At 31.6% G+C, this 25,304-nt stretch overlaps 1 protein-coding gene across 4 annotated transcripts in view; it reads left to right on the top strand.

The window, feature by feature from the left end:
- LOC107442093 (synaptic vesicular amine transporter) overlaps positions 1-25,304 on the top strand; it is a 41,063-nt gene that overhangs the window by 6,134 nt on the left and 9,625 nt on the right. For 2 of the 4 annotated variants that reach the window (XM_043056646.2, XM_071188276.1), the window contains exons 2-10: positions 803-892; positions 6,412-6,518; positions 7,959-8,115; positions 9,483-9,879; positions 16,985-17,043; positions 20,630-20,713; positions 21,623-21,805; positions 23,007-23,117; positions 23,196-23,370. In XM_043056646.2, the coding sequence (XP_042912580.1) occupies positions 7,986-8,115; positions 9,483-9,879; positions 16,985-17,043; positions 20,630-20,713; positions 21,623-21,805; positions 23,007-23,117; positions 23,196-23,370 (1,139 nt within the window). In that variant the 5' untranslated portion in view covers positions 803-892; positions 6,412-6,518; positions 7,959-7,985. Of the gene's footprint in view, positions 1-802; positions 893-6,411; positions 6,519-7,958; positions 8,116-9,482; positions 9,880-16,984; positions 17,044-17,854; positions 17,914-20,629; positions 20,714-21,622; positions 21,806-23,006; positions 23,118-23,195; positions 23,371-25,304 lie in introns of all 4 variants that reach the window. The other 2 variants (XM_043056651.2, XM_071188278.1) reach the window with 2 other exon arrangements.

Here is a 25,304-nt window from a genome sequence, read left to right as displayed (position 1 = left end):
AGGTTTCGTAAAGTTATAATAAATTGGTAGAGAATTAATTAGTAAAACTTGAAAAGTTAGGAAAATTAAGCCCACTTTTTAAAATAGTCACCACGAGATCACTGCTAACGAAAACACGAGTTAACTCGTGACTGGTCATCAACGCTTGGTCACGAAAACACGGGTTAACTCGTAACCGGTTAGCAATGTGTTAACAGCTGATACTTTGCTTAGTGGCTATTCCAGTAAGGCTGTTTTTCGAAGCCTCCGTCGTAATATGAAATTATGCTTTTTTACGAATACATATCATATTTTTATTGCTGCTGTGAGTTTGAAACTGTTACTCAGGACTGTTAGGTGAAGTTTAGCCTATCCAAAGCAGGAACTGTCTTCACTTATTTTGAAAATGGCGCAAAACGTCAATATGGAGAAAAGCAACAGTTTTGTGAAAATGAAAAGAATTGTGGTATCATTTTTTAATATTTAAAGACTTACACCAATGCTGCAGTACTTGGGCTCATAAAAATTTGCAAAAACTGAGACCAAGGCAGTGATTTTGATAATTTTTATCGAGATGGGAAAATGTCGCCAAACTGGCAGGAAAAAAGTTTAATAACTTTTCAAAAATTTGAGTTATTTATCTGTTCTAAAGCCCAGATAATTCTTCACGGCAAGATTATATACATAGTTTAAAATCCTCGCATTGCTTCAAGTGTAAGGCGCTTAAACTATGGCTTTTTTATTCTCTTGGCGCCAGAGCTTCGAAAAACAGCGTTAAGGACTTAAATAAATTAACCATAATGACTCATCTTCGTTATTGCAGGTTATTTAGAAAAAGCGGGACCAAGTGTTGTCCTGCTTGCATTAAAAGTAAATTGATTTCAATTCGAACTCCTTTGAAGTGCTGAGACAGGTAAGTGACATTTTTAGAGTAGCTATAATTAATTAGAGTAAAAAGAAAATTTTGGCATCCCAACTATTTTATTATCGATTTAATTCTCTGCATTATTTTATTTACCTAATGTGAAATAAAAATCACGCAGGCATACACTAAACCAATGTAGATTAGTTACGTTAACATGTTGAATGCCACGCTAATTTTACATGGCTTGCCCGTCTAGCCAAAATGTCTCAAGTTATTTTTAATCAATCTCAGTCAAAAATCTCAGTACATATTGCATTAATTTCTTCAAAACATTTTTGTAACGATAATAATATAAAAAAATTTTAAAAAATTTACATTTACTCGAATTATGTGTTTTTAATAATCTTGACTTCGCCGGTCACTAGTGACCCCCGTGGCGCTACGAACAAACTCAGTGCCGGTCACCGGTGACCCCCATGGCATTCAACTTGTTAAAATTGCAAGCAAAAACAATTCTGTTATATTAAACATACCCATATTAATGCGATAATTTTATGTTATATTTCCCGGATTAATAAATACCCTTGAAAATGTCACTTACTTACTTCATCCACTAAGCTCTCCATTTGTAACTAGCATTTAAACGCTTCCAGACATGACAGAATGTCTGTGTATATTAAATTGATCTATAGTAATATTATTATTAAATTGACCTATAGTAATATCATTATTAAATTGATCTATAGTAATATTATTATTAAATTGATCTATAGTAATTATTTAAAATATTTTGTTTCCCTAATTTTGTTTTTCTTGTTTTTGGTTTCTAACTTTTCATTTAAATTGTTTACATAAGACAAATTTAGTTAAGACAAATCTTAACGCTTTTCCAATCTGACTTATTACTTTAAAGTATTTTTTCTCTCGGTTTTGTTTTCTTAAAATTTGCTTTAATCAATTTCATACTTTAATTGGAATCCATTTTTTTACATTCATAATTTTATAGATTTCCTCAAAGGGAGACGCTGGCATGTTTCGTTTTTTTACCCTTTCGAAGGCCGTGGGAAGTATACTTCCCACCACTTTTAATTTAGGTTTCCATTTGTTAATAACTTCAGCTTTGTTGGAGTACGTTTGACTAAAATTGGTAACCATTTGTTAGTTTAAAAAAAACGCTTAAAAGTTATAAAATACATAATTCTTTTTGAAGTTGGTAGCATTTATAAAATTTATTTTATAAATAACGAAAAATAAAAGTCAATAAGTAATATATGGTCGTGTTAAATATATTTACCATAAAAAAATTGCCTTTTCATAAACTAAATGGATTTTTTCTTTCTTATATCAATTACTATTCTTAAAACAATTTCAATTCAAAAAATACTTTAATTTACCTTTACTAGAAATAAATGGCCCGTGAAAGGGCTAAAGATATAAATTACTACTGAAATAATTCTGCTTCCAGTTTTTATCTTTATAATTTCATAACTGTTGATTTCTAGCACCAACGAGTTATTCTTTTTCTTTTGAAAAAGTCAATTTAAGTTTCAAAGGAAATTTCCAGAATGCAAACGCAGTTTTAGTGGTTGAATATCTTGTTTCGAGAAAAATGCAAAATATTTCTGTGTTATTTTTTATTTGATAATATTTGTAATGAAGAAATATGATTAGTGGGATATTCATGTTACATAATGCTCATTTTTAAGTTTTTAAACGTCTAATAAAGTGATTTGAAGGTCTAACAAACTATCGAAGGTCGCGTACTAAACAGGTTGCATCGTTACATCACAATTTCAGTCAGAGAATATTCTTCCGATTTGACTAGGATTAGATTTCTTCGCATTTAACTTTTTCTTCCTCTTCTTATTTTTCTTTTCTTTTCTATTTTTCAGGTTTCACTATGAATTAAAATGCAATACAATTCGAGAACATATAAATAACCGTTTTCTTTTCTCTTTTTTTTCAGTGTTAACGTGAAGTTTTCCCACACATAATTTAAATTTATAATATAATTCTAAATAAAAAGAAAACAGGTGTAAAAGACTAATTAAATTATTCTTTTAAATCTACGCCAATGTTTACCTGGGGGTAGAAAACGGTGATCAACGCAGAATTTTCATCAAAGATATTTTTAATGTTTATTTTTATTATTTTATATTGATTTAAGTCAAAATAATTGAAAAATGTTATATAATAATTTACGGTTATGAAATACAGCATGAAACACCAGTGTGTTTTACTGCGTTAAAACCAAAATCTTTCAAACACGGCTCACTTCCAATTTTGCACTTCTTTACAGTTATTTAGATCTAAGAGAAATAATTATTGACCATTGAAATTTCCTTAATTTACAAAATCAATTATTTATAAATATTTGAATAAGAATGCAAAAAAAATTTTTAGAACTATTTTTTTTTATTTCATATTCCAGTACGAATAATAATATCCAGTAAAAATTTTAATACCTTACAATTCAAAATTCCTTTTAACCCTTTAACGGGCCTTTTATTTCTAGTAAAGGTAAATTAAAGTATTTTTGGAATTGAAATTGTTTTAAGAACAGTAATTGATATGAAAAAAAACTCATTTGGTTTATAAAAATGCCATTTTTTTGGTGGTAAATATATTTAGCATGATCTATTAGGAACTCACTGACTTTTATTTTTCTTTATTTATAAAATAAATTCCTTAAATGCTACAAACTTCAAAAGGAATTATGTATTTTATAACTTTTATACGTTTTTTAAAAGTGACAAATGGCTACCAATTTTATTCAAACTCACTTCAAGAAAGCTGAAGTTATTGAAAAATGGAAACCTAAATTAAAAGTGGTAAAACGTGGTGGTAAGTATACTTACCACGGCCTTCAAAAGGGTTAACTGTTATTAAATAAAATAAGGAAAGATAATAAGTGAAAATTATAAACTATTTTTACATGAAATGTTGAAAATTAAAATGATATTAATATGTCCAAATTTTCGACAGATTTCCTGTCCAAACTATTGGGACTATATTTCTTGTTTTGAGTTACCCTCATATTTTGAGGGTCATGAAAACGAATCCATCGGAAAAAAGGGCATTATGTATAATTTCATCGTATACAAATGTTTACTAGCACATTTAAGGTTGGGATTTCGAACCATTAAGTCTAAATCCTTGTATGAGAAAATCCGATCATTAGATCAGTAGTTATGTTAGGCTTTGTACAAAGTATATGCTGCCTTTATAGAAATAAAATTTTTATAATTTATTTTCATATATAAACAAAACGACATTAATAATTTGTGTAGTTATTATAATTATATTTCAGTTATTTGTGTAGAATTATTGTAGTTATTATATAATTTGCAAATGTTTAAAAAGAATTTACGTGAAGTCTATTGTCCAAACAAGTTGGTTCAGATTTTGCAGAGAAAGAAGTTTTTCCTAAAAAAAACTGGCTGATAGATAAATAAAAATTACATTATATGTTATTAAAATTATATTTTAGTTATTTGTGTACCATTATTGCAGTTATTGTATAATTTATAAATGCTTAAAGGGAATTTACTTCAAGTCTATTGTCCAGACAAGTTGGCTCAGATTTTGCAGAGAAAGAAGTTTTTCCTAAAAAAAACTAGCTTGTAGATAAATAAAAATATTTATGGCATCTTTTGAAAGGCTGACGTAATTTGAAAATTCTTCGGAGTCAATTGATAAGGAAGTCCCGCAGTGGTATTTGCAATAAAGCTTCCAAATATTCGGAGGGACTTTATGAATGGGACGAAGGCTTCTATCCTTCATATTTAATTAAATGGAAGGAAGGGACGCTAAATTATTGCTTTTTAAGACGGTGATTTTCTATAAGCGAGGGTCGGATATTTTTGTCTTTAATAGTACGCTTGCTTAAGGAGAGATATGATGTCTTGAAAAAAGAAAAAATAAAGCAATTAAGTTTTATCCTTCAGACGTTATGAATAAACAGGATTAGATTAAAATGTTTGATATAAATTATTAAAGAAAAATTGAAAGATAACATTAGAAAATGTTTCAAAACATTCTAATCTCAGAGAGCAAAACAAAGTTTATTTTCACTCAGCTAAAGCCTTTTAATGTAAACCTAAAAAGGTTTCTCATGCGGTTTACGTGTAAACCTTCTAACCTTAAAACAAGATCTGTGACATCTGCTATATTCTACGTACATTACCCTAATCCAAAACCTTGGTAAACAACCTTCTATATAAAAACCTTAAATCGAGGTTAACTTGGGGTTTTTAAGCGTGAAAAAATCCTTTAATCCTTAATCCTTTAAAAAATCCCGTTTAGAAAAAATTGGTGGTGCGCTTAAAGATTTGACCTCTTAAAAAAGAAAAAGAAATAAAGCAATTGAGTTTTATCCTTCAGACGTTATGAATAAACAGGATCAGATTAAATTGTTTGATATAAATTAATAATGAAAATGTAAGATATTATAAAAAAAAAGTCATAACAACGCTCTAAAGTTTAACGTGTTTAAGATAACTGTGGCAAAATTGTGGCGATGATTTTAATCTACATATGCATAATCTTGCCGTGACGAATTATCTAGGCTTTAGAGCAGACAAATAATTTAAATATTTTAAAAGTTATAAATTTTTTTTTAAAAAATCACCAATTGGTGCCATTTTAATAACTAGAAGAAAATTATCAAATGACTGCCATATTCTCAGTTTTTGAAATATTATGACCCCAAGTAATGCAGCATTGCAGCTAGCTCTTAAATGTTAAAAAAAAATAAACCACAGACGCTTTTCATTTTCACATAACTGTTTCTTTTCTCCATACTGATGTTAGGCACCATTTTCACAATAAGCGTAGACAGCGGCGGCTTTAGTTAGGCTAAACTTGACCTAACAATCATGAGTAATAGTTGAAACTCACAGCAGTCATAAAAATAGCATATTTTTTGCAAAAAAGGATAATTTTTTATTGCGACGAACCCTTCGAAAAACAACTTTAAACGATTTAGTGTTTATATTCATTCAGACAGCATTTTAAAGAACTCGGAGTGCGAAGGATTAAAAATGCAATGTGTTTACATTTCAAATTAAAATGTAAATATTATAGTTTTCAATATGTTACTGTAGATTGAACTATCTGGTTTCTTAAAAATAAAACATATTATTAAAACGTTTGAACTACCACTTATTTCATTTTTGAAAGAAAAAAAAAGAACAGTCTTTTTAAAAGGACGCTAAAGCATAACTGAGTTAACATGTGAGTAATAATTACAATTAAGCTTAAAATTATTAATGACAGCCGACTTCTTTTATTTTTGAAAAAAGAATCGTCCTTTTAAAAGGAAGCTAAAGCATAACTGAGTTAACATGTGAGTAATAATGACAATTAAGCTTAAAATTATTAATGACAGCTGACTTCTTTTATTTTTGAAAAAAGAATTGTCCTTTTAAAAGGACGCTAAAGCATAAATGAGCTAACATGTGAGTAATAATGACAATTAAGCTAAAAATTATTAATGAGCGCTGTAATCTTTTATTAATTATAAACTTTATTAAAAACTTATTTTTTTAATATTGATTTCTTTATAGTATGCCACTGACAAACATAAACAGAATGTGATTCTTCTATAGAAAAAGCTATCTGGTGCTTATTAGCGAACATCTTGAACGAAGGAATACATTTTTCTTCTAATTCAGTAAGTTCGTTTTTCATTTGTTAAAAAAGATTTTCCTTAGAGCTGGATGCGATTTTCGATCCAGTGGCTTTTAACAGACCCCTCTCCCTTTAAGCATTTTTTTAAATAAATAAAAATCTAATTTTTGAATTTTTCTTTTCAGTTTAAATAACAAATTTTAAAAGAATTAAAAGCTTACCTTATAAATGTGATCAACGACAGTCAAGAAGAAAATCTAAAAAAAATAGAGAGCAAGTCATTAAAAGCTGTTGGATTGTAAATTAGCGGAGGCAGATTAGGAGGGGGCTACTGTAGCTACAGCACCAGATTATTAAATGTTCTCCACAAGTAGCCAATTGAAAAAGCATTAAATAAAAAATATATATAAATAAATAAAAATTTTAATTATTTTTATAACTGGCAGAAATTTAGAAATTTTATATTTTAATAAATTTTGTTTTTTAACTCATTAAAATAAGAGAACAGAGAACGGAAAAAAATAATGAATTACAGTAAAATATTTAATTAATTCTTGATTAACCGTGCAGTTATAATATTTAATTAATTCTTTAATTTTTTGTAACTTGCATTTGACTGATTCATCAGTTTTTGAATAGATGATTCAGGGTCATTAATGCAACTCTCGGCATTTGTTAATATATTTTTTTGCTGCATACACTTATATTGCGGTTAGAAAATTTTTCTAGGAGAAATTCAATGTAAACTTAAGGATTTCTTTTAAGTCATGAGGTAATGACTTTATTCTAGCTTTAATTCCAGCAATTTTGAAAACATGCTATAAGATTGCGATATTTAATATAAGAATGCCTTTAAAATTATAGCAGTGCTAAAATATGAGAGAAAAAAGCTTTAACTTCATATGCTTATTTTAGTCGACACAAATTTTGCTTGAGTAGAAAGGACATCAGTTTTAAAAGCTTCAAGCATGATCTTTTAACTGGTAACATTAGTACTTTTCCGTAAAACCTTCCAAAACATTTGATTCCTCAAAGAAAGATTGCTTTACATAGAGTAAGTATAAAAGTGTTGCCATATTTTTGACCAACTCCTATACCATTTAGCCAATTTAAGAGAGTTACATGGTAACCAGTTAAAGTCAAGAAATTGTTAAAAATCGTTGTATCGTTATATTTCAGATAGTGATTGTTTCCGAAAAAGTCAAAATGGGTAACCAGTTAAAGAAAGTTACATAAAACTATTAGTTTAAAAGCAATTTTGTGATATCATTATATTTCAAATAGCGATTGTTTCCGAAAAAGTCAAAATGGGTAACCTGTTAAAGAAAGTTACATAAAACTGTTAGTTTTAAAGGCAATTGTTTGAAATCGCAGTATTTCATATAGTGATTGTTTCCGAAAAGGTCAAACTGGGTTACCAGTTAGAGAAAGTTACATATAACTGTTAGTTTAAAGGCAATTTTTTGAAATCGTTATATTTCAGATAGTGATCGTTTCCGAAAAAGTCAAAATGGGTTTCAAGCAACCAGATGAGCCAAGCTGTTGCAGTTGCATCACGCAATTCAGAGGTTCTCGAAAGTTGATCCTTCTTATTGTAGCTATAGCTTTACTCTTGGATAATATGTTACTTACATCCGTAGGTATGTATCAACTGTAATTACTTTTATAATAAAATTAAATATTATCATAATAAATACTTTGAATGAAATAGAATACAGAGTAATTCAAAATGAATATGGCGATTACAAACGGCTATAACTATTAAATGAAAAGGAATTTATGGATCAAAATTTACACAGTGTGTAGAAGAAACTTCAAAATTTTAAATACATGCATCACAGATTTTTTATCTGGCTTCCCTTGGTCAAGCGGACCAGGAGGCAGTTCATTTTACGGCATACATTCTTAAACATTTGTGCTGTCACCGACGCAAGCGTATTACTAATACTACTTTTTCCTTTGCACAAACATCCCGTTTCTTCAAACATCCAATGAGGCCGGGATAGTCTGGTTGGTAGGGCACTTGCCCCATGTCCAAGAGTTTGTGGGTTCGATCCCCGCCAGCCGAAGACTCCCCGTGTGGTAAATAGTGACTGATGCACGTTAAATCTGTCGAGTCGCAAAGTCCTCTATGTTCCCATAGCAAATCAAATTTTTGAGCTGCAATGACTCAGGGGATAGAGCATTCGCCTTCCAATGAGGCGAACCGGGTTCGAATCTAAGTCGATTCAAAGTCCGCATCCGACTTGCACCGACCACAGAGCTGACGTGAAATATCCTCAGTGGTAGACGGATCATGAGTTAGAGTCCCCTTGCCGTCAGGCTAACCGTGGGAGGTTCTCGTGGTCTTCCTCTCCATGTAACACAAATGCGGGTTAGCTCCATCAAAAAGTCCTCCGCGAAGGCAAATTTCTCCCAATACTCGATCTAGGTGTTCTCTTGTCATCTGGATTGGATTCAAAATTACAAGGCTACGGAGTTGAACATTAGTAGTCGTAAACCCATAAAATTGGGTCGGCTGTTCAAGGGCTGATATAAAAAAAAGGAAAGAAAAAACATCCTATGAAATCTGCGTATGTTGTTCCCATTTGGAGATTCATCATTGTAACGCTAACAAAATCTTCTCGGTACTGTGATGACAGAATGACAATTGTCAAATTCTAACTCGCAGAAGACTTTCTGCACGGAACTCGCCATTTTCACTAATGCACTTGCGCATGAGCAGGATTCCGCTTCACTGCGCCTGCGCCCTACGTAAAGAAATTTTGAAATTCCATCTACATTCTATGTTAATCTTATCGATAAATTATTTTTCATTAAATAGTTATAGCTGTTTGTAATCGTTATTATTCATTTTGAATTACCCTGTATTATTAAGCACTACTTATTGAACACAGTTAATATAGAACACTGAAATTTTCAATCATTAAATAATTTAAATGTTTCATCACGTTTGTATGTTCCTTAAAACTAAATTATTTTTAGCTATTTTTTTGTTCTATTTCAGTTCCTATTATACCCTCATTCCTGTACCATCTACGTCATCAACCTACCGGCACTATTACAATACCGGAGCAAACTATTTCAAAGAAAATTTATTCAATTCCAAATATTCCAATAAATGATAAAAATGTTCCTTACTTTCTTCCGCGATTACCACTTCCTCGTAAAATTCAAAAAGCTCACGTCTGGGAACCACCAGGATTTACAATAGTGCCAAATGATGAATTTTGGAAAGTTACTACGCATTCCACAAATAACGAGGAAGAATTGCTACCAACTGAATCCAGTCAAACAAGACACGATGATTTAGTTGATGAAAACTTTGAAGTCAGCTTGATGTTTGCATCAAAGCCTCTTATTCAAGCATTTGCAAATCCTTTTGTTGGGCCTTTGAGTAACAGGTAAGTGACCTTAACCAAATGGCGTCCTTTATTTAACGAGACAAACCCGAGATGCCAACTGCTCCAGATTCAGCAAAAAAACGATATGGAATACAAACTAAACTTTGCAAATTTTAGGTTCATTTTGCAAGCTTTTTAAAAGGCTCAACGTGGCTTACTGCAACTAAGTGGCATATCATAAGAAGTCTTCGAATTATTTAGAAGTAGTGGGGAGTTAATACCCCATAAATTGAATTTTTAAACCAAGAACCATACATTAAACGACAAGACTACTACACGAAATTATCTATCCGCTGTCCGGAGGAAGTTGGCATCTCTGGCATTACCTCCTAGAAGAAAGAAAGTCTCTGCAAGGGTTACCATAAACAGGAAATTTGATCCTTTAGTAGACCAAACGAAATGACATATTTCGTATTTTCACCAACTGCGCAGCTTAGTACCTTTATGTTCGTTACGTCAGACTACTAAATTGATCCGTGCTGAGGCCTTCTCTCTTCTTGGAGGTGTTGTCTCTGGTCAGATTCTTCATGCATTTATTTCGAATAAATAAAAAATGGTGGCCGAAATATTTTGTTGTCAGTCTATTTCAGCAAGAGATAATGCATTGATAACAACTACGTCTTATAAATGACAAAGCATTTGGTAAAGGTATCAGGTTAGATTCGGTAACTAATCAACTAATAAATATTATATCATTCTTAATAAAATAGTTAGTACTAGTTTTTAGTTTGGCTTATTCTTCTCAGATCGGAATCTAAATAAATCTCACTCCAATAGGTTAATCCATTCTAAGGCCATATTAACGATCGCCAATTTTTTTAAATGACTCTAGTAAACTAATTTATTTTTTTTTATTTTGGCTGCCATTTGTTTATAACTTCATCTAGGGTCAGGATAGCTTGGTTGGTAGGGCGCTCAGCCCATGTCCAAGACGTCGTGGGTTCGATCCCCGCCGGCCGAAGACTCACCGTGTAGTAAATGATGACTGATGCACATTAAATCTGCATAGTCACAAAGTCCGCCATGTTCCCATTACAAATCATACCTCTGGAGGTACTGATCCAGGAGTTTCCTTGTCTTCTGGATTGGTTCAAAATTACAAAGCTACGGAGTTGAACATTAGTAGCCGCAAACCCAATACTGGGTTGGCTGTTCAACGACAGTTATAAAAATAAAATATAAAAATAACTTTATCTGTGAGGAATGACGTTTAAATTAAATCACTAATCATATGCCAATTTTAGGAAATGTTTAAAAAGTTGTAATATAGAATTCCTGTCAGATTGCAACATTTGCAAAATTCATTTGTGAATAAAATGAAATTCAAGTCATTAAGCACCCTAAAGTGCGGTGATAATCGTACGTGCAACCAAAAAATGACTTTAAAATTCAAATTCATTTTATCGAATAAGCTAAAAGTTTTTTTTTTGTATCAATTATGTTCCAAAATTGTTTAATGTGCCCATATGAATTAATAACCCTTTAAAGGGTTAAAGTAAGGAAGTAATCTTATAGTGCCTCACAATTTCTTAATTGCAGCAGAAAATATCAGGGCTACTAACTTCTCCGCTATCAGCAAAATATTTTTTTAAGTGGTAGAAAATTTGAATAATAAATTTTTAGTATTTTGGTTAATAATTCTATACTTTAAAGGCCTTCCGTGCTATAACTGCAACGAAAATCGCATTTTATATGAATTTTTTTTCTATGTTGTGGTGACCAAAATCATTTCAAATCTTTTTATTAAATCAAGAGTTACTCATTAAAACATAAATTTTGCTACCACTTGAAAAAAAAATTATAAACAAAGCACCAAAAATTCTCATCTCAACATTGAAAGTTAATATTATTTCATGAAGCTATGGGTTTTAATTCATCTCTGCATCATGTTCTTTTAAAAGAACAAATCACATTTATTATTATTTAGCAGTAACAGTATACCCTCGATGTCTCAAAGTTGAAAGACGCTAAAAAAATTTCGAGTTGGCCAGTTTTCGAGATAAAAGATTCAGACAGGGACCTCTGATTTATAAATGAAAGAACACAGCCCCTTCTAAGAGTACAATTTTTCACTTAGGCTCAGGGGATATAGCGTTCGCCTTACCGGGTTCGAGCCTGGCGATCGCTGGTCGATATGAGTTCCGCATCCAGCTTGCACCGACCACAGTGCTGACATGAATATCCTCAGTGGTAGACGGATCATGGGTTAGAGTTCCCTTGCCGTCAGACTAGCCGTGGGAGGTTATCGTTGTCTTCTTCTCCATGTAACGCAAATGCGGGTTAGTTTTATCAAAAAGTTTTTCACGAAAGCTAGTTTGATCCTGGAGTTTCCTTGTCTTCTGGATTGGGTTCAAAATTACAAGGCTACGGAGTTGAACATTAGTAGCGGTAAAATCAAAAATTGGGTCGGTTGTACAACGACGGTTATAAAATAAAATAAAATTGTTCACTTAATGCAATGAATTTGCAAATAAATATATACATAATTTTTTAGCGTTTGATTTCTGGAAAAAAAAAGTCTATTTCGATGGGAAAATTCTCGGTTTTAAAAATTACTAGCGAAGAAAAAAAAATCACAGCGAAGCAGAATAAAAACAATCCTGTTATATGAGAGATAAATAATTTACAGATAAACAATCACTTATATTAATTTATTTTAGTTTGAAAACAGTTCTTTTTAAAATATTACTCTAATATGTAGCTCTAAGATATTACTTTATGTCTAATAATATTACTCTAAAAAGTAGAGCCACGAAACTCAACTTTAATAGTAGAGAACTATTAATAAATATGTATGCAATGATTGTTGACTATAAATCTAAATACAACAACGATAATTTTATTTTAAAGTAAGACAAAAAATATCATGCATTAAATAGAAAATAATTGGTTTACAATAAACTTATATTGCGATTTTTCATTTCATATTTCAAAAAAAATTCGACATAACAAGGTTTTAAAAAGAAATTCTTCTACATAGGAATTCAAATTAACATTAGCCAAGCGGGAACATATATATATAAAGCCAAGCGGGAAAATATTTTTTGACATAACAATGTTTTCGAGATATCGAAGTTCCAGAAATCGAGAGTGTTTTAAAAGGTAGAAGTTTCATAAAATTGAAGTTCTTTGTCAAAAAGTAACTGCGTTCGAAATAAATCTTATTTTCATATATTTCAATTATTGTTTTGTAACAGAAAATGCTGTAAATATTCATATTATAAACCAAGATTAATACATTAAAGCAATATTTCTTCAACGTTCGTATAAGGTACTAGTTAATTCTTTTAAGAGGAACGTTTCTAATTAGGCCTAGGAATATTTAAAAGAAAAATCTTCAAATTGAATAAACCTCAATTAAAAAATGGTGAATATCATTACAAACAGATCATTTTTTGCATGCATACTTAAATAGAAGGCGTTTCGAATGAACGTTTAAATGGTTGTCGTGTGCTTGCTTACAAGGAAAACATCATTTAATGTATCTCTTATTTCAAGGTTATTCTTCGCTCATACGTGACCAGACACTTCAAATAGCTGAACTCAATATAGTTATATAAGAGGAATTAAACACGTGTGATTCAGAAAATATAAACTACCGAATTTGTTTTTCGTAGTTTTATCACATTTCATATTCTGTTTTTTATTATAATTTATTATTTTTATTTATATATTTATTTTGTGTGATGAATTTTGACTTTGAAGAAAGAGAATACTCCTTACTACTGCGTAAATACAAAAATGTTAATAAGAGAAATTTCGTAATAGATTACATTAAAAAATTCTTTATTATTTATTTATTGATTAGTACAAATTAATATTTAATTTACAATAATAAGCGATTAAATACAATATTATTTTTTACAATTATTTATTATAGTAAGTAATCCCTCCGTCTCTAATTAGTTGCTACATTTAGTCGAAAATTTTGTCCTAAATTAGTTGTACAGTGCACAGAAAAGAAAAAAAAACGGACAACCCTGAATAACTTTTGATGTTATGATCGGATCTTCAATCTCTATCTAGGGTTGTCTTCAATCATGGGTTTAATCTTAATGGCTCGGGGGGGGGGGAGATCTCAAATATGCTAATTAATTAGTGCAAACGATATTTTAAGCAACGAAATCAGACACAAAACCGTACTTCGTCTGAATAAAAATGTATTTTTTTTCAATGGATACGGGTTTTTGACCCCCAAAATATAGGGGGTGGCCGCAATCTGGGAAATTTGGTCTCCATAGTTTGGTCAGGAGAGTGAGTCAAAGTTAGGACCCCTTAATGTAAATTTGACTTTTTACGTGTTTTGCCATATCAACGAGAATTTCTTGAAAGACGTGGAAAATTTTTGCATAAAACTATAAAATTCCTTTATCCAAAGATTATTCCTGGCAAAAATTAATTTCAATAATTATTTATTATTATTTCATTTATTATTACTTCATTTATTATTATTTTATTTTATTTCAATTATTATTAATTTTATTATTTTATTTCAATTGAAAAATTTTAAATTGTATGATATACAACTTTTTGCATTCTTTCAAAGCATCTAATTTTGCATTGCAAAGTTCAAAATTTGAATCGTTTCAATAGTTCTTTTAAAATTGAATTTTAGCTAGACGACTTTTTTAAAATTCGATTTTTCAGATACTATTCGTCCAATTTCGCTCAAATTTTGTATTTTACCATGTTTATTTACAAACATCAAAATGAAGTAAAAAATTGCTCACCTTACAATTCAAATTTTTTTTCGATCATTATTATAATAAAAATTTATAAATATTTACTAAAATTTATTTTTAGCATGGAAATATATTTGGATAAACGAATTTTATGATTGTGTACAAATATTTTTTAATTCTCTCAAAAAGTTCTCCGGATACTGCGAAATACGCAAAAAATGAAATTAACATCTAGCAGTCCAAACTTTGGATAGCTCTCCTAACAAAACTATGAGGACCATATTTTCCAGATTACGGCTATCCCCATATTTTGAAGGTCAAAAACCTGATTTCGTTGAAAGCGTGGTACATTTATTTAGATAAAGCATGTTTTTGTTTCTGATTTTGTTACTTAAAATATCGTCTGCACTAATTAATCAGCATATTTAAGGTGACCCCCTCGAACCATTAAAATTGAGTCCTAGAACGTGAAGATCCAATCATTAGATCAAAAGTTATTCAGAGCGGTGATTTATGCGATTACCGGTGCAAGAGTCCTTAGAAAAGGAGGCGTGGTCAACGAACGTGCGAGTCCTTGAATTTTGAAACAATTTGGAATGCCACGCTAATTTAACATGGCTTGTCCGTCTGGCCACAACTACAAACTAAATTTGTAAATATTGGATAGATTTTTCTAGTTTTTTAAAAGGTTTAAGCAAACATATCTGAAAAAAGTGGTGAATTATATAAGTCTACGTATGTTTAGACATAGTGGTGGATAAAAATCTACTAAACTGAATTTATTAAACCAAGAATCACAATTAAAGAACTACCACTTGAAAATATTTATTCGCTGTCGGGAGCAAGTTGGCATCTCTGTGTAGATAAATAAAACAATTTTTGTGTGTTCTATATTACATTAATTTCTTCAAACCATTTTAGTAACGGTAATAATATAAAAATATTAAAAATTTAATCGAATTATGTGTTTCTAATAATCTTGGCTTTGTCGGTCACCAGTGACCCCGTAGAGCTATGAACAAATTCAGTACAGGTCACCGGTGACCCCCATGGCATTCAACGTGTTAAGGAGAGAATGCTCAGTAAGTGAAAGTTGGTTGATAGCAATAGCAAAAAAATCTGTGACAAATATTCAAGCGAAATCATAAGATTTTCAGTACTAATAATTAGTACAAAATTGTTCAAAGAAGCAGCTATTATGTAGCTGCTAAGCTCAAACGTAGCAGCACATGAACATCTAGATATATCTCCTTTAATTTATAAATATACTTTAGAAAACTAGAATAAATGAAAACAATATGTTTGTTCAATTTTTGTCTACCACTTTTTAAATTTTACCTGGTTGTGATCACGCTGTCAGCTTGAAATGCAGAGTTGAAATAATGGGCATAGCGTTGGATTCCCTTAAGTTAAAGTTCTGTTGTGATTAGTATATTTTAAAAGAATACTTTATTTTTGTTCGGTTGAATTCAACATTAATTAACCAGTTAACGCCCAGCATCATATATTTAGGACAGTTCCTTTTTTCAAAGACATTCATTGTGGTGGGAAACTTTTTTCAGCATTTTCATTTATCTGGGTGAACTAAAAGATTCATAGATACCACAATGACAGGCCATCTCCAATAGCCCATCATGAGCCGCGGTTTGCTCAGAGAATAAAGCGCTCGCCTTCCAATGAGCCGGGTCTGAATTCTAGGATTGCCTTTTCGAAATGAATTCCACACCCGGCTCGCATCAACCACTGTGCTGACGCAAAGTATCTTCAGAGGTAGATGGATCCCCCCTAGGGTCCCCTTGCCGTCAGCCTGACCGTGGGTGTTTTGCGCGTATATTTCCTCTCCATGTAATACAAATGCGAGTTAGTTCCGTCAAAAAGTCCTCCACGAAGGCAAATTTCTCTCAATGCTTGATCCAGGAGTTCCTTTGTTTTCTGGATTGAGTTCAAAATTACAAGGCTATGGAGTTGACCATTAGTAGTCGTTAACTCAAAAGATTGAGTCGGCTGCTCCACGACGGTTATAAAATAAAACGAAATAAGATAAAAAATTATGCAGCTCTGGGGCAACGTAAATAAAGTACTACTTCTATCTCTTATTGTTATAATCGTTGAATAAAAATACACTGAAATGGCAATTATAATCAAATTATGATTTCATCAAATCCTTGTTTTTTTATAATTTGCTAATCCAGAGCTTTGTCATACAACTACTTATAAATGCGTAAAACAGTTTTGCTAATACGCCAAATAGTATGAGTTTTGAGTGATAAATACCAGAAATATTCCATTTGTCCACACTAGCCCCCTTTTCCCCTAATAAATTAGGGTTCATACTTTTGTATACCCCACTTTCCGAATCAGTTTTTTTTTTTTAGTTCAATTTGTTTTTATATAATATCTTCTTAAATTTGTTTTTGTTTCAGATTGGGTTTCAACGTAATCATGTTCGTGGGATTTTTGATCTTGATCTCTACATCTTTAGGTAAAATTGTATTTTATTTTTCAATTCAATGTTCATATGACTATCTTAATTAAATTTTGAAACAAATTGAACAGTTCAAAGAGCAGTTTAGGCAGTGACAAGGATTTTACCCATTCAGGGCCATGATCACATGTATGTGATCAAGCGATTCTCCCTTCTTGGCCCATGGTATCATATTTGAGATAAGCCTTTTTGACTCCAGCTGTCCAGAATCATACGCAAGTGTTCTTGATTTGGTATTCTGGTACTGCATCTTATATAAGTACGCATATGCCACCTAGTAGCATAAACCATCACCTCCTCCTACATCGTCCCGCAGTGGACTAATCGTGAAAACACGGCTCCCAGCAGATCACCGAACTCAAGCATCACTGTTTGCGGTCAGTGTGCGGGTGGGTGACCACTTGGATCAATCTGCGTAGGGACCGAGGATGTGCGGTATTTGTCCTCGTTGAACTGTTCTACCGTAAAGTGCTCGACTTCGCGTTCAGGTTGTCGGGTTACCGAAGCGGGAGTGTCATCCCCTCTAAAGAGGATCAAAATTGTGATGGCATGTCTTCGGATCACCCTCATGGATGTTTCCCAGACCGTCGCCAATAGCCCATTGTGCAGCTCTAGTGCGACGTAAATTAACAACAACAACAACTTTCACTCNATTTATCTACACTAGCCCCCTTCTCCCCTACTTAATAAATTAAGGTTCATATTTTTGTATACCCCACTTTCCGAATAATCATCTTTACGAATCAGTTTTTCTTTCAGTTTTTATTTGTTTTTATATTATAACTTTTTAAATTTGTTTTTGTTTCAGATTGGGTTTCAATGTTATCATGTTCGTTGGATTTTTGATCTTGATCTCTACATCTTTAGGTAAAATTGTATTTTATTTTTCAATTTGATGTTATTATGAATATATGAATTAAATTTTCAAACAAATTGAACAGTTTTAAGAACAATTTGGACAGTGACAAAGATTTTACCAGTTCAGGGCTACGATCACATGTATGTAATCAAGCGATTTTCCCTTTTTTACCCATATTTGAGATAAACCTTTATGACTCCAGTGGCCCATCATCACAACGACGTGTTCTCGATTTGGTATTTCTGCATCTTGTATATGCCACCTAGTAGTACAAGCCATCATTTCCTACATTAGAAAGCCTCCACACGGGATTTTATAAGTAGTCTGCGCAGATTATTTAAAAAGCGAACCAGTTGTGAGCGTGAAGCTAAATTCTATTTAAAAAGTATTGGTTTTTTGGAATTACATACATTTGCAGGGTTATAAACCTTTGTCAAATAGAAGAACAGATAGCGCAATACAGAGAAGGACAGAATGAAGATACATCCAGAGTAACAGCGGGATTCGAACCCGCTATCAATTTTGGTATTTTTAAGCAAAAATCGTTTACTTTCGTTTTCACCTGAAACGGGGAGTCACGTGATTATTCATTGACGTCACACGTGCCCATCTGCCGTTCATTTACAATCGCTGTAGTGTGAAAACCAATACCTTCTTGTTCCCGTGTGAATTTTCGTAATTAAATCCAACTATTTTAGATAGCCAATAACTGCAAAGAACAGAAAGTAAAGGTTTTTTTCTGTCTCTTGAATGCAGGTTAAATGGGAAATGACACTAAAAAATTCTCCAAAAATTTTTTTTAAAAGTTATTGCATTATTTGACAGTTTATTTTTTTAAGATTATTGTACCAAAATATTGAATTAATTTTTTTAAAAATTTAATAGTTACTGCATAATATGACAAACACGGCCTCGCAACGCAGGACGCACTGTGACGCGGATGAACAAGCTAACTTGCGTGCCAAGTTGATTAATTGCAAACTTGTACAAGCAAATGTGCAACCTTGTTCAAGCAAACTTGTGAGCTAAGTTGATTTGCTTACTCTTTTCAAAACATTTCAGTAAGGAAAATTTCCTAGGGAAGTCGAACCAAATCAAAATCACTACTGTGAACATCAAAATCACTGCTGTGAAAGAGAAACTGAAAAAATTAAAACCGGTTTGATTACCGAAGGTAGCGTATAGAAATTAAAAAACTGATGGTAGAAACGGAGTCGAATTTCATCATGCAATCAAACTGATTTTGATGTTTTTCACGCAGCGTTTAAGTTATGCTCTATTCACTATCGCACATAATCAAAATATCGCGTATTTTACACAACTCTTCATATTTAAATATTTGATTTCTCATAAAAGTTCATTTTCATTTTAAATTTTTTTTGTAAAAAGCTCGATCCTCAGTGGTGTAGTTAGTATTATAACCTTTTTTTTAAGCTTATAATATTATTGTAAACAGAGAAAGACAGAAACTGTTTTTCTAAATGGATTATTTTCAATAATCTACTTTATTTTAAGTTTTTTTATATTTAAAAAAAAATTTCCAAATGTATTTATATTCTCGCATTTATCTAATTTATTTTTGTTTACTCACATCTGAGAAAAATTTGAAGATCATTTCTTTGGAAGAACATTAAAAAAAAGCGTAAAAATTTGGAAGAATTATCGAAAAATGATCCCCCAGATTTCGACAGTTATTTTATTTTTTTCTAGATAAAATATTAAATTGAGACTCAAATGAGTATACTTTTAGGACTTTAGTTTTGTAGAGGGTTTTAAAAATATATATTAAGGATGGTAATTTTGAAACACAAATTTACAAAAATTAACATTTTTGTCAGTTTACGTACACTTTTAATAATATTTAATCAATAAGAAAGCTCTATTCCTTTAAATTATTGCTGATGAAACAGCGTCACAGAATTTGTTACCAAAAACAGCATTACAGTTTCGAACAAAAACGGCAATATAGTTCTATTATTATAGAACCATAAGAGATTTCAATTAGAATATAATTTTATTAAAAAATTAATTTTAGATTGTTTATATTTTTAAAACGTTAAAACTTTAACTATATATACAATAAAGTTTCTACGGAAATCTAAGTATCAAAGAAGATCATTTGTACCGGAAAATATTTTTTTTTATCTTAGTATTTATATTGTTAGCTATTATATGAAAATATTGCATTATGCATTTTAAACATTTTAGTGCTTACAGTATTTTAAATAACATTTTGAAGTACTTGAACTGCAATGGTTTAAAGCATGAAACTTAATTGCTACTACTTAAAAAAAGAAAAATATGAAAAATTCAGGATGATTGGCAATTTTACCACCATGAGTGACAAGGATAATAGTAATAGTAAAAAAAAAAACATGAAATAAAATTAATAATTTAAGATCTAAAAGTTGGAAATTATAACATTACAAAGCTAGTCACATTGACATTTTTTTTTGAAACATCGGAATGGAAAGTTATCAAATGGTCTAACTTTGAATTTATTACCATATTTTCCGTTTCTGTAAGAAAACTAAAATTATTTTTTTTCTTTGGCATTATCCTATTTTTCAGATACTTATCATATTGATGAGAAATTTATTCAATGTTATTGGTGTTTACGACAATCTATAACAGTTACTATTACCTATAAGCCATGCTAACAATTTTGAAATAAATAGATTATTTTTGCACAGTTAATCAATTCGATATTTGTTTCCTTTTCAGCATTTGCAATTGGAAACAGTTACACAACTTTATTCCTAGCAAGATCTCTTCAAGGTGTCGGTTCAGCATGCACTAGTGTTTCAGGTATGTGCAAGCAATTGTTTCTCAATTACTTTCAAACACCTGTAAGAGTTAGTTCAGCTTGTATTAGTAGCATATGCTGGAGTTACGGGTATGTGCAAGTAATTACTTTTCAATAACTTGCAAACACCCATAAGAGTTGATTCTGCCTGTAATAGTTTTAGGTATGTGAAAGCCATTGCTTTTTAATAACCTCCCTAGAGCTGTAATCGGTGGTTCAGCATGCACCAGTGTTTGTGCAAGGAATTACTTCTCAATAACTTGCGAACACCTGTAAGAGTTGGCTCAGAGTGTACTAGTAGCATGTACTAGAGTTTCGGGTATGTGCAAGCAATTGTTTCTCAATTACTTTCAAACACCTGTAAGAGTTACTTCAGCTTGTAATAGTAGCATATGCTAGAGTTACGGGTATGTGCAAGTAATTACTTTCCAATAACTTGCAAACACCCATAAGAGTTGATTCTGCCTTTAATAGTTTTAGGTATGTGAAAGCCATTGCTTTTTAATAACCTGCCTGGAGCTGTAATCGGTGGTTCAGCATGCACTAGTGTTTGTGCAAGGAATTACTTCTCAATAACTTGCGAACACCTATAAGAGTTGGTTCAGAGTGTACTAGTAGCATGTACTAGAGTTTCGGGTATGTGCAAGTTATTGCTTTTTAATAACTTGCAAACAGCTGTAAGCGTTGGTTCTGCCTGTTCTAGTAGCATGTACTAGAGTTTCATTTTATGTGAATAAATTTTAGTGAACACATGTAATCTAATACAAGCTGGTCTTGCAGTAATATCGGTGAATCTCTCAGAAGTATCTTACACTAAGAGAGTTAAGTTTAAAAACTAAGTTTTATTCTTCAATAAACATTGCGATTTTAAAATGATTTTGAGTTCATAAAATTTCAATTCTGATTTATAGGCATGGGAATGCTTGCTGATATATATCCTGATGACGCAGAAAGAGGAAATGCTATGGCTATTGCTCTTGGGGGATTGGCACTCGGTGTTCTCATTGGTCCTATTTATGGAGGCGCTCTTTATCAATTCGTTGGAAAAGCTGCACCTTTTCTTATTCTTGCAGGTTTAGCAGTAATAGATGGTGGTAAGTTTCAATATATTTTAAATAAAAGGAGTCATTAACCTTTTATTTACAGACGTTTCTTCAAAGTATCATTTTTTTATTTCCAATAAAACAAAGATGATAACAAAAAATATTTTCTTCTGAGCATATATTCACCGTCATTTATAAATGTTGTCTAAAATGGTAAGAGTTGGGGTGGCTCAGGGGATAGAGCAATTACCTCCCAATGAAGTAATCCGGGTTCAAATCACGGCGATGGCTTATTGATACGAATTCCACACACGGCTCGCACGAACCACAATACTGACGTAAGAAATCCTTAATGTGAGACGGATCATGGGATAAAGTCCCCTTGCCATTAGGCTAACCGTTGGAGGTCTTTGTGGTCTTTTTCTCCATGCAACGCTAATGTGGATTGGTTCCATCAGAAAGGCCTCCACGAAGGAAAATATCTCCCAGTACTTGATCCAGGAGTTCCCTTGTTTTCTTCCACTCAGCCACTGTTATAAAATTAAAAATAAAATTACTAAAACATTTAAAGGGTTAAAATCGAAAAACAGTAACGTTTATATATAAGTAACTGAAACTCGACGAAACGAAATATCCTGAGACAAAATTTCTCAACTTGCGCTTTATTCCCATAATCATTTGGACTGGACAATCAAAGTTTGGCGCATTTTATCTGTCTACGGTGACGAAACGAAATTCGATTTTACCCCTTATCTACGGACTTAATATAATTCCATTAATACAATCCTGTTTGCTATTAAATTAAATGGGTATTTACTAGTTCTGACAATTTTACAAAAGTCATATACGTACCATCGAAATATGATTGGTTAAGTCGCTTTCATATAACGGTAAATATGAATGTCTTAGTTCTTTCATAGAAATTTTAATAAAGAAATTATTTTTGCTACAATCTTTTATTTTTAGCTATGGAAGAGGTACTTTTAAATACCGTTAAAAAATAAAGAGGAAACGGCTAATGATTGGCTCGTATTAGCTGCTCTTGTTCTAGTAAACTCAACATCAGCATCTGATTCAATCTAATCATTCATCCAATTGTAAACGAACCCATTTTTCTCTGGTTGATAAGTGGATAAATATTTTTGAAGTAAACTTTTTGTCCCCTTGTCTCCAAACTTTTCGGTATTTGGTATATCGCATAATCTTTAAAACTCTAGTATTTTTTGGTAATGCTTGATTTTTACGATTTCAGCATTACAACTTTTAGTTCTTCAACCAAGAATGAAGAGGCAGGAAGAAAAAGCAGATGAGGGACCATCTCTTTTAACTTTAATAAAAGACCCTTACATAATGCTTGCAGCAGGTAACATGGCTTATGTAATAATAATGTTCAACAATTTGTCAAGATATTACATTTCTAACAAATGATTTTAATTTTTAGGAGCAATTACATTTTCAAATATCGGAATAGCTGTTTTAGAGCCTTCTCTTCCATTGTGGATGATGGATACAATGGATGCATCAAAATGGCAACAGGGAGCAGCTTTTTTACCAGCTAGCATCTCTTATTTAATTGGAACCAATTTATTTGGTCCTCTTGGCCATAGGATGGGAAGGTAATTTTTATTTGTTTTATATGTTTACTTATTTTATTGGAATTAAAGATTGTAAACAAGATTGTAGTACATATTTTCCATCTATTTTTTTCTAATCTATTTTTCCAAAGCACAGACACACGATTTGTTTACATTAACGTTCCTTTTCGAAGTTCTGTCCCCAAGGAAAATTTTTTAAAAAAGCCTTAGTTTAAGTGCACTTAGCACTTGACTGTGTGCACACTTGGTTAAGTGCACTTACACTTGATGCAATTTATTATAATTTAAAACTATATAATCATCTTGTCGTGAAGAATTATCTGGACTTTTGAACGGACAAGTAATTTAATTATTTCCAAAAGTTATTAATTTTTTTAAAAAAATTGCCAATTTGGCGACATTTTCCCTCCTAAATGAAAATTATTAAAATCACTGCTTTATTCTCAGTCTTTGCAAATTTAAATGAACCCAAGCAATGCAGCATTGGAGTAAGTTTTTAATTATTAAAAAATTAGACCGTAAACGTGTTTTAATTTTCACAAAACTGCAATTTTTCGCCATATTTACGTTTTGCTCCATTTCTTAAAATAGTCATAGACAGCACTGGCTTTAGATAAGCTAAGCTTGCCCAACAGTCATAAGTAACTGTTGCAAACTCACAACAGTTATAAAAATAGCATATTATTCGCAAAAAAAGCATCATCACATATGACGACGGAGCCTTCAAAAAACAGCCCTATATAATAAGACGTACGTTCGTTCGACGTAACGTTCGATATGGTGACCCTGGCTCCCCCAAACTTGGAAGAGCGGTAGATTAACCTCTCATACACGCTCAGTATAAGTATGAACTTGGTAGATATATGTGGTTGTCCGAAGAAATCAGTTTTTGAAGTGTGTTCTAAAACTGACGCGTGTGTTCTAGAACTGACTCGCTATCAGAGTTTGCTTCAAACTAGGGCGCATTGCAATGGATACTTTTGCAAAACTCCAGCAAGCCTCTGGAAATATTGTTTGTCAATAGGTCGGTTTTTTCTGTGGTTCGAGGCATTTTCAATAAAAAGGGAGTGCAGGGAGGATTAATCATGTATCAAAAGGACTTCAACAGCAGTAACCAATGTAAATGTTGACAGAATTTGAGTTTTAATGTTTCAAATCATTGGTTGACAGACAGAATTATTGGTGAATTGTTGAATTTGTATCACTTCACCGTTCGCAGGATTTTGAAAAATGAATTGTATTTGAGCTACGAAGAAGGATCCTGCCCCTGGGACAAAACATCGAAAACGGAAAAACGTCTTGTCACGTAGCAATGTCAATAAATGTGTTTTTGGCCAATTATCATATTCCTTTGGCTCTTCAACCAATTTAATCACTTGACTTGAGTCGTTTTGAGCTTTTCTTCGCCCCGAGAATAAAGATTCAATTAATGAATGCCCTTTTGGACACTGAAAAGCACTTAAATGGGCAGAAAAAGCATGTAAAAAAATAAGTGCTTTTAATATTTGTTTATCTTTGAGCGCTGATAGCCACTATTGGCCATCAGTTTGACCTTCTTCGTGGACTCATCACTTAGCTGTTCTTCATTGCTCAATTTGAAACCATGTAGGAAGAAAATAAAGAATGCTCCTCATGAGGTTTATAAAACGAGATAAGGCATTTAATTTTAATTTTCTAGAACAGTTATGGTTGGAATAATTATAGTTACATAGGAACAGTTTCTCCATAGAGAAAACTGTAGTCAAATATTTTTCTAAACCTTCATCTATATGAATATTATTAACATATGTTACCGTTAAAGTATATAATGCAGTTATTTCATAGAATACCTAGTTATTCCATGAAATAACTGATCGCATCCGTTAAAGTGTGTAATATGTTATTAATTTGACACTTTAACTAGTTATTCTATGAAATAACTAGGTATTCTATAAATTAACTAATGAGAAATAGTT

The sequence above is a fragment of the Parasteatoda tepidariorum genome, chromosome X2, assembly GCF_043381705.1.
Source record: "Parasteatoda tepidariorum isolate YZ-2023 chromosome X2, CAS_Ptep_4.0, whole genome shotgun sequence".
NCBI lineage: Eukaryota > Metazoa > Arthropoda > Arachnida > Araneae > Theridiidae > Parasteatoda > Parasteatoda tepidariorum.
Note: the sequence above shows the minus strand (reverse complement) of the source record. Positions and strands in the feature narration are given on the sequence as shown.